Source organism: Medicago truncatula, chromosome 8 (genome assembly GCF_003473485.1).
Source record: "Medicago truncatula cultivar Jemalong A17 chromosome 8, MtrunA17r5.0-ANR, whole genome shotgun sequence".
Classification (NCBI taxonomy): domain Eukaryota; kingdom Viridiplantae; phylum Streptophyta; class Magnoliopsida; order Fabales; family Fabaceae; genus Medicago; species Medicago truncatula.
In genome coordinates this window covers 10,615,720-10,629,546 of record NC_053049.1, presented here as the reverse complement: position 1 = coordinate 10,629,546, position 13,827 = coordinate 10,615,720, and the positions used below count along the sequence as shown (strand labels likewise).

The following is a 13,827-nucleotide window of genomic DNA, read 5'->3' as shown; positions in this document are numbered from 1 at the left end:
TATAATTTAATCAATAATATTTTGTAATTAATTTCTTTCTAGGTAAATATTAATAATTATGTGTTATGTGTTAATATTTTCTCATTCACAAAGGTTTGAATCTTGACACTTGTTTTTAAACATCTTCAAATTTTAACTCTAATTAGTTGAACCCTCTAACATAACACCAAATATTTTATATTTGATAGTAGTAGACGACTAGTTGTAGTATAAAATTAGTGGATATTGGCCAACTATTTAACAATAAGTCTATTATTATTTAAGTAATTCTTTCCCTGGTACTTAGTGATAGTGATTATGAGCAAGTAATTGGAACACTATTCTTCGACATTGATTCTAGTGACATTGACGTAGATAATGGGATAAAAATCAAATATGCGGCATCAAATATACTTTATAATTTTTATACTCATAATTTTTTGGACTGAGGTAACATTTCAAAATTGTCTTCCTATTATGATTCTCAACATTAACAGTTGCAACTTACAATTATTTATTTTTGTATGCTGTAACGTTTATAATATAAGAAAACGAGTCTAAATCTTCAAAACAGAGGAAAAATTACGTCTATGTTCGTTTTTTTTTTTGGTCAAGAAGTCTGGTGGCTAGAGCTCGCACAATTAAATTGTGGAGAAGTGGAGTGTTCGGGGTTCGAACCCCAACCCCTGCATATAATATGCAATATCCCTACCAACTGAGCTAAACTCACGTCTATGTTCGTTTAAAATTAATGATTAATGAGGTTGCTAAATATATGATACTCTAACTGTAACCGGTTGATCACCTTTATGTAGAATCAATCAGCCACTTTTTTTGATTCCTCCATGCCTATATCATATTCCTCAATTTGCCATGAAAACACTTTTCATACGATCGAGTTTGGGATATGTGGTGTATTTTTTTTTAAATTAACACAACCTTAGATTAATAATTATTATTTTTTTGGAATTTTTGGTTTTGATACACGTCACCATTTTGCATGCACCAACGTGTGTCAGACACACCCGCATATGCCCCCTACTATCCAACGCTTTAGCGTTGACTTTAATTGTCACTTTCATTGGACCTTTTTGTTTCCCTTTTAGTCTTTACAATATATAAAGGGTGCAAGGGTCTCACACCAAAACTCGAAGAATTTTTGAGTTTTCTCTCTTCTCCCTATTTTTCTCATTGTGCTCTCACTTATTCCTTTCTTTTCAACCCCTCGAAAAAGTTCATTCAGTTAATTTTTCAATTCGAATGTTAGAGTGATATATTTTTTTGAAGCATGTGATCTTATTACCATATTTGAACGAGAGATAACTTCCAATAGAATGAGAACGTAACTTCTAAGAGCATTGGAACACAACTTTCAATCAATACATGAGTATTTTTGGAGTTGGGGGGGGGGGGGGGGGCTTTGAACAATGTGGAAGGCCTAAACAGCAATTTCTAAAAGATAATCAGGTCTACCATAAAGCCCAAGAGAAGCCCATTCAGGATTGAACCATATGATGAATAAATTATCTAAACTTATCCTGAAAATAAATTTGAATTTCATAACGATTCCCGGTATAATTTTTTTTAAACATGCACCAAATTATATCTCACCATGATGTATTTTTTTGACGAAGCACCATGAGTTTGTTTGTTAGTTTTTATGTTTTTTTGTTGTTGCAAAGTATATCTTTTTGATACAACAGTTTTTTATGTTTTTAAGTGAAAATACGTGTTTTAAGACAAATGGTGATTTTCATGATTACATTTTTCTCTTCATCTTAGTTATTATGTTTCCTATTATTTATTCTTTAAACAAACACCAGCATATGTGATATAAACCTTGCTAAAAAAAGTGATATAGCCATGAATATATATCCAAATAATTCCTATAAGTTAATTTGTTTAATATTTAATAAACATTTTAATATCAAATATGTCACTCATTTGAAATGATGGAATTATATAAAAATAGACTATTCACAAGTGAGTTTGATCTTCTATGTAATTAGATGAAAGTGTAAAACCCTCAAAGTATACAAACATTTTACATTTATATTATAACTTTTTTTATTTATTGTAAATTAGGTATCATCTGTGTACAACTGCGGAAACTAATCCATCAAATTTTGTTAAACTCAAATGAGCGACAAACTCTTCCCAAAAGGTTTAACGTTGTTGCATGCTTAAAGTTGAATTCAAATCCATTATATTAATTAAAATAGAAGAGCTCGTGCATATTCATTTAAGTGTTCTTGTGTTAACATAATACTTACATTTAAATTTCCAACCTAGAAAGTGGATTTTGAAGGAGTCAAGAACACATCTTCTGGATCTGGTTCGGTGAACATTGATTATTGAATACATTGGATCCCTATGCCATTATTTTGGGGTGATTGATGTATTTCTTTCTTTCCCCTTGATAATATTAATATGCTAAGTAGGGAATCTCGTGAATTTTCATAGGCTAATAGGTTATTAATTTAACTATAGGTCTATTTTCAATTCAATTCTTATACTAGTATATATGTTGGTTGAGCATCACTTAATTATGGCCTAGGTGGTGCTGTCTTTTGAGAACCAGTGTACTAATTTTCCTTTTCAAGATTCTGAAAAGTTAAAGGTTACTTTCATTTTTCTGTTTCACGATTATATTTAGTAGTATTTACTATTCTGTCTTGTGTTTTCTTGGTTTGTACTGTTTTTCCATACAATGCACATGTTACTTGTAGCTAGGCCAAAAATCTAATGTTGTTTGTGACAAAAAGAAGGAGCTTTTGTTGAGTAATTTTGGTGTCCTTGTCGGGGATCATGACATTAAATATGTTGTCCATGTTTGCTGTGATTTGAACATTATATTCCCTTTTGAAAATTTGTTTTATATGAATTGATGTTTGGATTGTGAAAATTGAACGGTAAATGGTGAATGAGATTGATAGTGACTAAATAGGTTTAAAACTTGTAACATGTCTCGTTGCTCTCTTGATTATGTCCCAATCACTTTGAAAATGGGACATGTTACGGTATTATTGCTGGACTTCAAAATATTGTGTCTAGTTTTTTAAGTTTCAAGTAACTATGCTTAGTCCTCAATATTCTGCTCTCTGGTATTCTATTTTTTACGGTATCATTCATCATAACTTTTTTTTTTAGAGAATTTCATCATAACTAGTTATTGATTGTTTCTTTAAAAAAAAAAAGTTATAGATTGTTAACCAGTGAAGAACTTTACTTTTTTTTTTTCCTTGAATAATTTTGTTATGACTTGATCTATATCACAACCTTGCCTTAGGTGGGTTTTTATGCTCCAATTAGGGAAGAAATGAAAGAAATGACAAAATCTTCCTTGTGAAAGGGATGTATGTAAATTTTTATAGTCATGGCGAGAATCACATATTTTATGTATTAAAAAAGTGAAAATCGTGAGTTTAAACCTGCGCTCTAACACATCAAATGTCTATACAATTACAAACTGAGTTGAATTTACAAGACAATGATGTATTGCAATTTTAGAAGGTAATTTAAATTATCTAATATAAATTTCAATGTGTGGACCGTTAATTAATTTGAATAATTTTTAAAATGAAAAAATTTCATGAAGTATTTTGTGAAAGTTAAGTTTAGAAAATTTCAAATACCATCTAAAAAGTAAGAATATGAAATCCATCTGTACTCTATTAAATGTGAATCACAATGGTTCATATTAATCTAAGAAATTTACATAATAGTTCTTACTTAACTCTCGTATTAGTCGGTCTTTTCACTAGATACCGAGTTTTTATAAAAAAAAAAGTTCCTATTTAACTTTTTGGGTTTTGCCCATTGATCCCTATATATTTCAAATTGGCCCATCTAATTCATAAAATAGTTGCAGATTGGTCCCTATAATTGTCTTTTTCCTTCAAAATTTGCAAATTTGTCCCTAGTTTTATAAAAATTGTAGATTAAACCCTGTTTTTTCATATCGTGCAAATTAGACCTTGACTTTTTGAAAGTTCAAATTTTGCCCAAAAGTTTTTAAATTCTTATTTTAAATTACTTTTCATTATATATTTTTACAATTATGTCGCAAATTGGGACTTTATAATTGTTCTCACACTGTTGCTTCAAGACTTTCTGCCACGCCCTTCGATTGGCAGGCGGAATTGGCAGCCCCGACCTCTTTATCGTTAATTCCAGTACATAAGTCACATGCTTCAACATCTGTCACAGCCGCACAGCTGATCACTGCCCCTCCCAAATCTTTTGCGGTAGCAGTAGGAGGTTTTCGTTCCTCTCCGGTGGAGGAGGCTCCTTACCCGGTATCTTGCATCAAGGGAGATTCCCTTGCCATCTGAATAGGTCAGGACGAGTATGTTAAGGGCCTGACAGAATGCTAATTTGCGCTACGGGGATGGCTAATCTTGTCTAAAGGCAACAAACCATACACCGCTCGCGATTTAGCTCTAAATTAGGCAAGGTTTGGAAGATGATTCATCAATGGAAGATGGTTCCCCTTGGTAGGGGTTACTACGATTTTTTATTCAAACATCCGGATGATCTTAGTCGCATTTGGACGGCTGGTACTGTATCACTACAACCGGATCTCCTTCATCTTTCTCAATGGACGAAGGATTTTAATCATAACTCTCAAAATAGAGAAGAGAGCCCAATCTCGGCGTCGAATGATGCTAATGATTCCATTCCTCTTGATTTGGCAGCGGTTCATATGCCTAGTCAAGACATGCGGCCTCCTTTGCCTGTAATTGATCCAATTGTGAATGCTTCGACGGATGAATCCCCAAGACATCACTACATCATGTCACACAATTACTATTACTTCTCCTGAGAAACATAGTTTTGAGCACGTTGACGTCCATTTTGGGTCAAGCCATTCCTTGGTGTCACCCGTGATTGTAGAGCGGTCCCTTGCTGTAAGTGCTAGCATGCCCATGACAGTTCAAGAGGAGCAAGTGGTTTCCGAGTTACAACAACAAGAAGTACATCCCAGCAAGAATATTCAGTACGGTTTAGATTTGTGGCACAGAGTTCGTGAATATGATGAACGATCAGCTGCTGAAGACTTCACACCGGTCCTAACAAGGAAACAGAAACAGAAAATTAAAGTACAACATGTCTTAGCAAAGCAGCCCACTAAAACCCGTTCTCGGGGTGGTAATCACCCAACTGCTCCATGAATTTTCTCTATTGGAATGTTAGAGGTATCGGTAATTCTGATACTCAGATTGCTTTAAAGACTGTCTCATAAATTTCTTTCGGGATAGATGTGGTTTACCTAACTACAGATTTCCTTAATCTGTTTTTTGGTTGTTTTTGTTTTTCGCTTTTATTTCCTTAATCTGTTTTTTTGGTTGTTTTTGTTTTTCGCTTTTATTTCCTTTATGTTTTCTTTTGAGGGTTTTGGCCTAGTCCCCCTCCTTTGTAATTATTTTCCCCCCTTTTTTTAATAAAATCTTTAGAGTTTGGCGGCATAGGATGGAAGTTTCTCGGGGTGCCAACCTAGTTGGTAAGTCGATGTTGCCTCTTGATGTCTGTCCTCTCTCCTTGCTTATCAAAAAAATTATGTTGCAAATTTTATAAAAAAAAAGTAGTCCAACAAAGTTTAAAAATGAATAACTCTTTTTTTTGGTCAAGTAGCCTAGTGGCTAGAGCTCACACAATTTAATTGTGGAGAAGTGGGGTGTCCGGGGTTCAAACCCCAGCCCCTGCATGTAATATGCAATATCCCTACCAACTGAGCTAAACTCACGGGGATATAAAAATGAATAACTCTAATACTATATCCAGAAGATTTTTCTTTTTCAGAAAGAAAGATATTTCAATTGAAGCATTTGATTGTCTCCTAGAACTAGAATTATGGTTATTACGTCATCCAAACACTCTTAGCGGAATGTTAGCTGCATTGAATAAGCTCTGCTGGAAAACAACAGAATAAAGACGTATGATTTCTCAAAAAATAAAATAAAATAAAAAAACAGAATAATGACATCTTCTTTGAGTATAAATGATATATGTGGTCCCTTTTGCTATATTAGTATATTGTTTTGATAAAATGAAATATTTTGCAAGTAGTATAATTATTGTTTTTCATGCTTGTGTAAATAAAATTGTTACAAGGAAGATGTTTATAGAATTGGTGGAGTATGTTGCAGTGATCGAATTCTTGAAATTTGAGGATAATGTGCTCTAGGTCAACATTGACAGGGACGAAGCTATAGCTACCCAACAAATATTTTCTTATCTGATAATGATATCTTGCTCATGGTGCACTTTAGAGGAACCAACATTTTTTCCAGGAGTGATCTAAAGGTTTAAAAATACTAATAACTTGGTAATCATATTTTCCTCTCAATTTTTTTTTTGGTAATGATATTTTAAGATTTACTTCTAGAAGAAGTGATTTCTTGTTGAGGATAAAGCTAGAATCACTCTTGATGTGTTAATATGCGGCATTTTATGGTTCTCGCGCAAAATTGACTTTATTTCACGCAAAAGTTATGAATTATTGTTACTCCATCCATTTAAAAGCAAGTATCATTTAAAGTTTTTAAACACAAATTATGAAATATAATAAAGTTAATAATTGATTTTTTAAATATTTTCTTCATTATAATTGTTGTTTATATATTGTAAAAAAGGATATGAACTAGTTTGGTGTGTGGAAAATAGACAAATCTTATTCAAGAGGTTTCGGTTCGAGCTCCGCCAATCTCTTTAGAGAGGATAAATATAAGGGAGCCGTTAATATGGACCTTAATTTTAAGGGATCATTGGTGGACCTCATTAGTTTATCCACTATAGCCAATCAATTATTTTTTGGTGTTTTCTTCTTCTTCATATATTAACTATTAGGGTATTTTGGGTTTGATGATGAAACATTAACGACATCTCCTTCCCCATTTCTCCAATAATAGCATCTATGGTTGCATCCACTTCCCCAATACTCTTGCACGTTTTTTTTCATGACAGATCTCAATACTCTCTTCTTTTTCGGACAATAAAGTTTAATTTTTTTTGTTGCGTTTAATTTCTGTGATTAATTTATCATTTCTCAAAAAGAAAGAGTAACCAGAGTAAAATGGAAAAAATGGAAGAAAAAAAAGAGAAGAAATTTGATTTTGGGTGGTTGTAGTTTGTGTAGTTGTGATTGAAATTTTGAAACTTTGGGTTGAATGGAAGGAGTTAAAACACAAGTGTGGTGTATGGTGGTTGTAGTTGATGATAAAAGTTACCCAACTGAATGTTAATGCTTCTATAGAAACAAATAAAAATCAAAATATAATTTGACACGTAAATGAAAGTCTCACGCATGTTAATTACATAAAGGGTGAGACAAATGAGGAGTCAATCTCATGGAAGGAGAAGAAGAGGGAAGAGACCCACAATGGTTCAATGGTTCACAAAAAATATAATAAAAAATTATGGACAAGTTATAGCAGGTAAATTAATGAGATCCACCAATAATCCCTTAAAATTAAGGTTCATATTAGAGGGTCCCTAAATATAAATCTCTTTGTAAATATTTCTTAAACTCTAAATATATCTTATCTTGAGCCAGACACCATCGCACCCTAAATTTCCATCATAAAAGTAAAAGAAATATTGAAAATTTGAAGAGAGTTTTATGAAATAAGAGAGTAAAAAAAAAAAAAATCAATAGGCTTCTACATAAGTAAATTCACATGGGTCGTGGTGTACTTTTTATTTTTAGGGTATGAAATTGGTTTGTGGTGTACTTTGCTAAAGTGACTCATTATGATTAATGTTCATGACACTCTTCCTAGCTAATAAAGTTTCAATACAGTTATTTATATGAAAGGGGAAGTTTCATGATATAGAAAATGGTAAATATATTTACACCATCATACAATCATTACCTATGTTGGATATAAAAAAACTTGTTGATGTCAGTTAAAAACTAAGTCTTGGACCACAATTAATTCAAAAAGGATAAGATTATTCTACTAAAAGAAGTGGTCCAATAAGGATAATTGTGGTCCTCTCACTCTTGTTACACTTTCCCTATTGGGCAAACTGTTGGTTTGGTGGCAATTTTATTGTCTAATTAATCTTCTTTCATTGTCATATATGTAGCCATTGATGTTGATCGAAAGACAAAAAAGGGAGAGTTAAGTTTGTACAATATCTACCCATAAGGGCACAAAACCCTTCTATGAATAATAGTACTGTTTTGCATTGGCTTTTCATGATGATCAAAATAGAAATGTTTTTTTTCTTTAACAAACCAAAATGAATTATATTACCACGAACAACGTAATTGTTGAAGCACAAGGCGTTCCATAACAATCACGGAAAGAGCAACATCTTATCAAATTACAACATATCAAAATAGAAATGTTAACCAGTGTCTTAAGAGTATTATTTAAAGACTTTAGATAGTAAATTTTTATGGAAATTTGTGCATTCAATACATCAAAAATTAAAGTATTAGACTTTTTCAATGAATAGTTTCTTAATTTAGAATTCTTAAAGAGTGTTCTTAGGACACTCGTTAACAACACCCTAATCAAAATAATTACTTGACAAGTTAAAGAACTTCTTGTCGAGGGAGTAAATTCTCCAATGCATGACATTATAGGGAAGGCTGACCATAGCTCCTTTTGGTTCATGTCTTCATGATCATTAGGGTCTCATAGGACCATTTGCAAAGTTGTGTGTCTAATGTGTGGACCATGGATTCATCAGTCCCTAACTTAAGCCCTACATTGGTGTATTGACCAAGACAACACAAAATGAGAGATTTTCTTTTTTTACCCAAAGTCAATTGAATGTATGCTTTAAAAAAGAGAAGAGCTTATTCTTGATGATACACATTCTTAATGATAAAAATCTGCTCAAAATTACAAATAAAATTTCAACCCTAACACGAAAAAAAATCTATATCCAACCCATTTTGAGATTTATTTACACAAATGACCCACTTTCAATTTTTTTGTGTTGTCTTGTAGTGGTTAATACCGCTATTTCATGTGGCGGTACTGTCAGAAGCTGACACGAGGCATTGCCGGTCAAAATATTTTTGTCATAATTTTATACAAAAAGGAGAAAAACTCTTGAACCAATTCAAGACCCTTGTGACCTTTATAGAGTAGATTAGATTAGTTAATCATGAAAGAAAGCAAAATGACAAATTCAAATTTGCATATCGTAACTTTTGGCTATTCTTTTCCCCTTTCTCTTTCAGGTCCATGTTGGCATCATGACATTTATCTGTTTGTTTGCAACCGTAAGAATCAAGAAAGGACAGCACTTACAAAGAGTTTGTAGTCATATAAAATCACAAACAAGTAAATGAATTTTTTAATCATTGTAATAATGAGACTAAAATGTGAGTCCCCTTCACTTTATCAAGAATCTCTTTACACACATACAAGTAATCGCAACGACGAAAGTATAAAAGTTCTTAATAGTAAACTAAGATAGTAGAATAATAATGTCAATAATCATAAAGACAATTTTAGAAACATTTGTCAAATGTTGCTAGATCAAATTAGTAACATTTATCAAATGTTACTAGATCAAAATAGTAACATTTGTTTTTGATTTAGTAACATTTTCAAATATTACTAGATCTAATATATATTGCAGTGTTAGCTAAACTCTTAATAAATTTACTTTTATTGGCTAAATTAACCCTATGAATAGGATAATGAGTTTTATGTTAAGGAAGATAATGATTAACTAACTAATTTATTAAAAGAAGAAAAGGAATGATTAACTAATTTCATTGGTGGGTGACAAAGATATCTAAAATTAGGGGATTTTGGGGGAGGAAATAATGATAGTGGACCCATCTATATACGAAGAAGTAACTGCTGATGTGGCTATAAATAAGTTTGGTAACATAACTTGTTGATGGAACCTGCAGAACATAGAAAACAAGAAACATTGTAAAGTCTGTTGTTGTTAAAACAAAGTAAATTTATTTTCAAACATAAACAATGAGTTTTGTGTGTGAGAGAGGGGACAAAAAGAGAATAGTAATGGTTGAAAAGTGGAAGAAAGGTGTTTTGGTAGGGAAAAGGGGAGGAATTTGTAGTACTCCATCAACCACATGGAGATTTGACCCTCCATCTCAACAAAATAGCATTGTTTCAACTTCTGCTAGAAAACTTTGTGCCAACCTTTGGCAAATTCAACATACACCATTTGCCAAAATGAACAAACATGGTGGCACCATTCTTCGCCGCCGCCGCCGTCTCCACCACCAAAGCACTACTTCTGACCAGGTTTAGTCTTTTGTTTATGTGCTGTTTTTTATGTTTTTTTTTTGTAATATGTTTCTCTGTGTGTTAATTGTTTGTTTTGCACTATTAAACACTACCTGCTTGTTTTTTTTCTTTCTTCTTTTCTTAGTTACCTATATCGTCTTGTCTCTACTCATATGTGATTAGCTTCTATGTAGCACCGACACTTTGGATTTAAGACATGTCTGGTTTTAGACATTAAAACAACACCTACACATGTAGTTACACTCAATTACTTGTGATCTCGTGTAGTTACATTCAATTACTTGGGGTCTAGACATATCATTGTCAGCATTTTGTCTGGTGTCCGTCCATGTGTTTGTGTTCGTGTTTCATAGTGATTCATGGGCTAGTTAAAAAGAAATGTCTAGGAATTTCCTCCTTTTGTCTTACCTTACTTGTTGACTTTTCTTTTACCTCATTCTGTGGTCTAACAAGTGCTTGTTCACTTGGGATATGATTTGGTGGTTAGGGGTGTCCCATTGTTCCACTTAGTTCCATCACACACACATAGCCTTAAACTTTTACTTTAAATTTGCTAAATTTTTAGAATGGCTCATTTCCTGAAGTTAATTTTGTTGTCGGCGTTTTTGGATACTATTGTTGAATGGAGAAACCTTTGTATAATGTCTCTGATTTATTGTATTGAAGCTTTAATGTCTTTCTTTTGAAATGTTGATTGTTACTCTGTGCCTTCAGTCACCATCTGCTAGTACCATAAGAAGGCATGTCATCGCATCACTTGTTCAGCGCTATAGATCAGTCGGTAAAAATGCATGTGCTCTACCGCCTGCATCTCCTGGCTACAATAACTCAGTTGAAGTAAGCATATTTTTGTACAGTGAAACTTTTACCTGTTCTATATCACATTCTCCTTGTTCAAAACTATTAGAATTTGGGTTGAGCCTAATGCATACAAAATCGGCTTCTAAGGTGATGACTGCCCCCACTTATAAAGTCATGCTCGTACCTTATTTCATTCGAGGTGATGCGCTATAAGCTAGTGTCTGGCATTGTCAAACAAAGCCTTAGTCATCATGGATTTCTTTTGTTCACTGATCGTTCTAGACAATTTTTATGTTCAACGTGTTTTGTAATCCTTTGGAGCTGTTACAAAATGATGCATGTGTTATTTGCTTTAAACAGGTTGCACCATATAAATGTGAAGTAACTTCCACAAGCTCCATAGATATCAAAGGTATAACTGAAGAGTCAAGGTACAACCTTGCAACATCAAAGGAAGTACTTAATGTACTTAACCGGATATGGAGTCTAGAAGAACAACATGCATCAAATATATCAGCAGTGAAAGCCTTAAAAACGGAACTAAATCGCTCTCGAACACAGATGAAGGAGTTAATACGAGAGAAACAAATGAACAGACAGGAAATGGAGAAATTAATGAAGCAAATGACAATTGAAAAATTTGTTAGGAAGAATAAAGAACATGATAGAATTCAAACTGAGGTACAATCACTTAAAGAAGAGCTAGAAGATGAGAGAAGGCTACGAAAGCACTCTGAAAGCTTGCAACAGAGGCTTGCTTGTGAGCTTTCTGAAGTAAAATCTTCATTCTCTAGTTGTTTGAGAAACCTTGAACAAGAGAGAAAAGCACAAATACTTTTGGAGAATTTGTGCGACGAGTTTGCCAAAGGAATAAAAAATTATGAACAAAAAGTTCATTGTCTTAGGCAGAATTCTGAGAATGGTTACCTTGAAGGGGAGAATGTTGATCGGCTAATCCTTCATATTTCAGAAGGTTGGCTTGATGAGCGCACACAAATGAAGAGAGCACAATCTGACAGTGATATCATAGATAGAATCTCAATTGTTGACAAGTTAGGTTTTGATATAGAAACATTTCTTCATGCAAAACGTTCCATTGATTTTAAAAAATACGGTTACTCCTCGCCGAAGGAGCTCAAGGAAATTTATCCTTGTCAACATTTAATGGATTCCTTTCTACTACAAGATATGACTCAGGAAGATTCCATTGATAATGACTGTTTTGAACCGAAAGAGACTACTGCTGAAGGGCTTCGAAAACTTGGCTCCAAAACGGAAAGAAACAATGCTACCGAGCTCCATCAAGAAAAAGGAAGCAAAAATTCAATTAGGAAAGAGGTTCTGTCAAAGGCAATCACTGAGGACTTTCACTTGCAAGCAAACATAAAGAGGAACATGTCATGTAATGATAATAACGAGAGTTGCTTTGTCGAGAAGAAGTTAAGTGAAATGGGAGAAGACAGCATAAAACGGTGGAAATCAATGTTGATTGCTTCGGATTTTGACAATACTGAGTCTTCTACCAAATTGCCAAAGGGAGTAAAGGAAAACACGTTGATGGCAAAACTACTTGAAGCAAGACTAGAGAGACAGATAAGTAGGTCCAAACGTGGAAAAAGCACTTCTTGATTCATTAGAAAATAGTTTCTAATTGAAAGATTGAAATTTGAAATAGCTGCAAAGGAAAATTATTACGCTAGGATCTTCGATCAAATTCTAGTAAAACCAGATTGAAATTTGAAATAGCTGCAAAGGGAAATTATTACGCTAGGATCTTCGATCAAATTCTAGTAAAACCATCTTGTACACAATAATCTCTTTTCTATAAGTATTGAAGAAGATCAGAGTTGTATCCATTATTTGTAATAGATCTTTGATCTCGCTTTCCTTCAAAGATCAGTTGGGGTAAAAACAACTATACAAGTGACTTAGACACCATATCTTCACCCAAAATGTTAAGGCATTAGGTAAATGGGTTGCCTCACTTATATGTTGTTCAACGTCTACGTTTCCATCCAATTTCTAATTCACACTTGACACACCAACAAGATATGCCTCGGTAGTTGTTACTAAAGTAGCTAGTTGACATAAAGTATAAGTAGTTTAATTCAAAATGGCTACAATCACAAATTTTGTTCTTATCAATTTTGCTTAACATTTAAACTATGAAATCATGCAAAGATAACAGAGAACTTAGGTAACACAGGACATAATTTAAAACAATAAACTATCATCAACCACAAATATAATGAAGTATAAACCAAATCATAATTCAAAGCTTTGACTGTTCCACAGAGTGAAATATGGCAACATTAATAAGGTAACAACCAATATGTGTGAGCCGAGAAAGTCTTAACATAATTGAAATGAAATCCTAACGCCTGCGGTTCAGACCTACAGATTTATAACCCTGAGCTCATACAAAATTTCATCCATTTGAAACACTGCAGGAAGTGTTTCAATCAGAACAGCGGCTCTATGCTTCCTCTTTTAGTGCCTGCCAACTTCTCTGCCTTCTCAAACACTTTGTTCCATATCTTTAGGTCCTTGTATTAAAAATTAAAATCATGAAACCTATAAGATCTGACTGGATTGACTTAGTTGAGCTTATCTACTGACATAAACATTTGTGAGAATTTGGGAGAGCTTATGAAAATAGCTACTGGCACATCGATAAGTTGTTTGCATCTTATTTCCGTCAGCTCACAAATGTAGCTTACGAAAGCAGCTTATGGCTCGTAAGCTTTTTCTATGGGTGTTTAACATGTGTTTATGTCAATAGATAAGTTCAAATAAG

At 33.2% G+C, this 13,827-nt stretch overlaps 1 protein-coding gene across 2 annotated transcripts; it reads left to right on the top strand.

Moving 5' to 3' along the window:
- Nucleotides 1-9,844: 9,844 nt before the first annotated feature.
- Nucleotides 9,845-13,075, top strand: LOC25500779 (uncharacterized protein At5g41620). Of its 2 annotated transcripts, XM_013589267.3 has the most exons (3): nt 9,845-10,226; nt 10,944-11,066; nt 11,391-13,075. In XM_013589267.3, exons 1-3 carry the CDS (start codon nt 9,939-9,941, stop codon nt 12,657-12,659), a joined length of 1,680 nt encoding a protein of 559 aa, XP_013444721.1. In that variant the 5' UTR covers nt 9,845-9,938; the 3' UTR covers nt 12,660-13,075. The 2 variants fall into 2 exon arrangements, with proteins under 2 accessions (XP_013444721.1, XP_013444722.1); XM_013589268.3 differs by lacking the exon at nt 10,944-11,066.
- Nucleotides 13,076-13,827: the final 752 nt, after the last annotated feature.

Excerpts from the sequence above, each read along its gene's own strand:
- LOC25500779 (XM_013589267.3), top strand. The coding sequence starts at position 9,939 with ATGAGTTTTGTGTGTGAGAGAGGGGACAAAAAGAGAATAGTAATGGTT. Across the intron at positions 10,227-10,943 it reads AAAGCACTACTTCTGACCAG|TCACCATCTGCTAGTACCAT; the intron begins GTTTAGTCTTTT and ends CTGTGCCTTCAG. Across the intron at positions 11,067-11,390 it reads GCTACAATAACTCAGTTGAA|GTTGCACCATATAAATGTGA; the intron begins GTAAGCATATTT and ends TGCTTTAAACAG.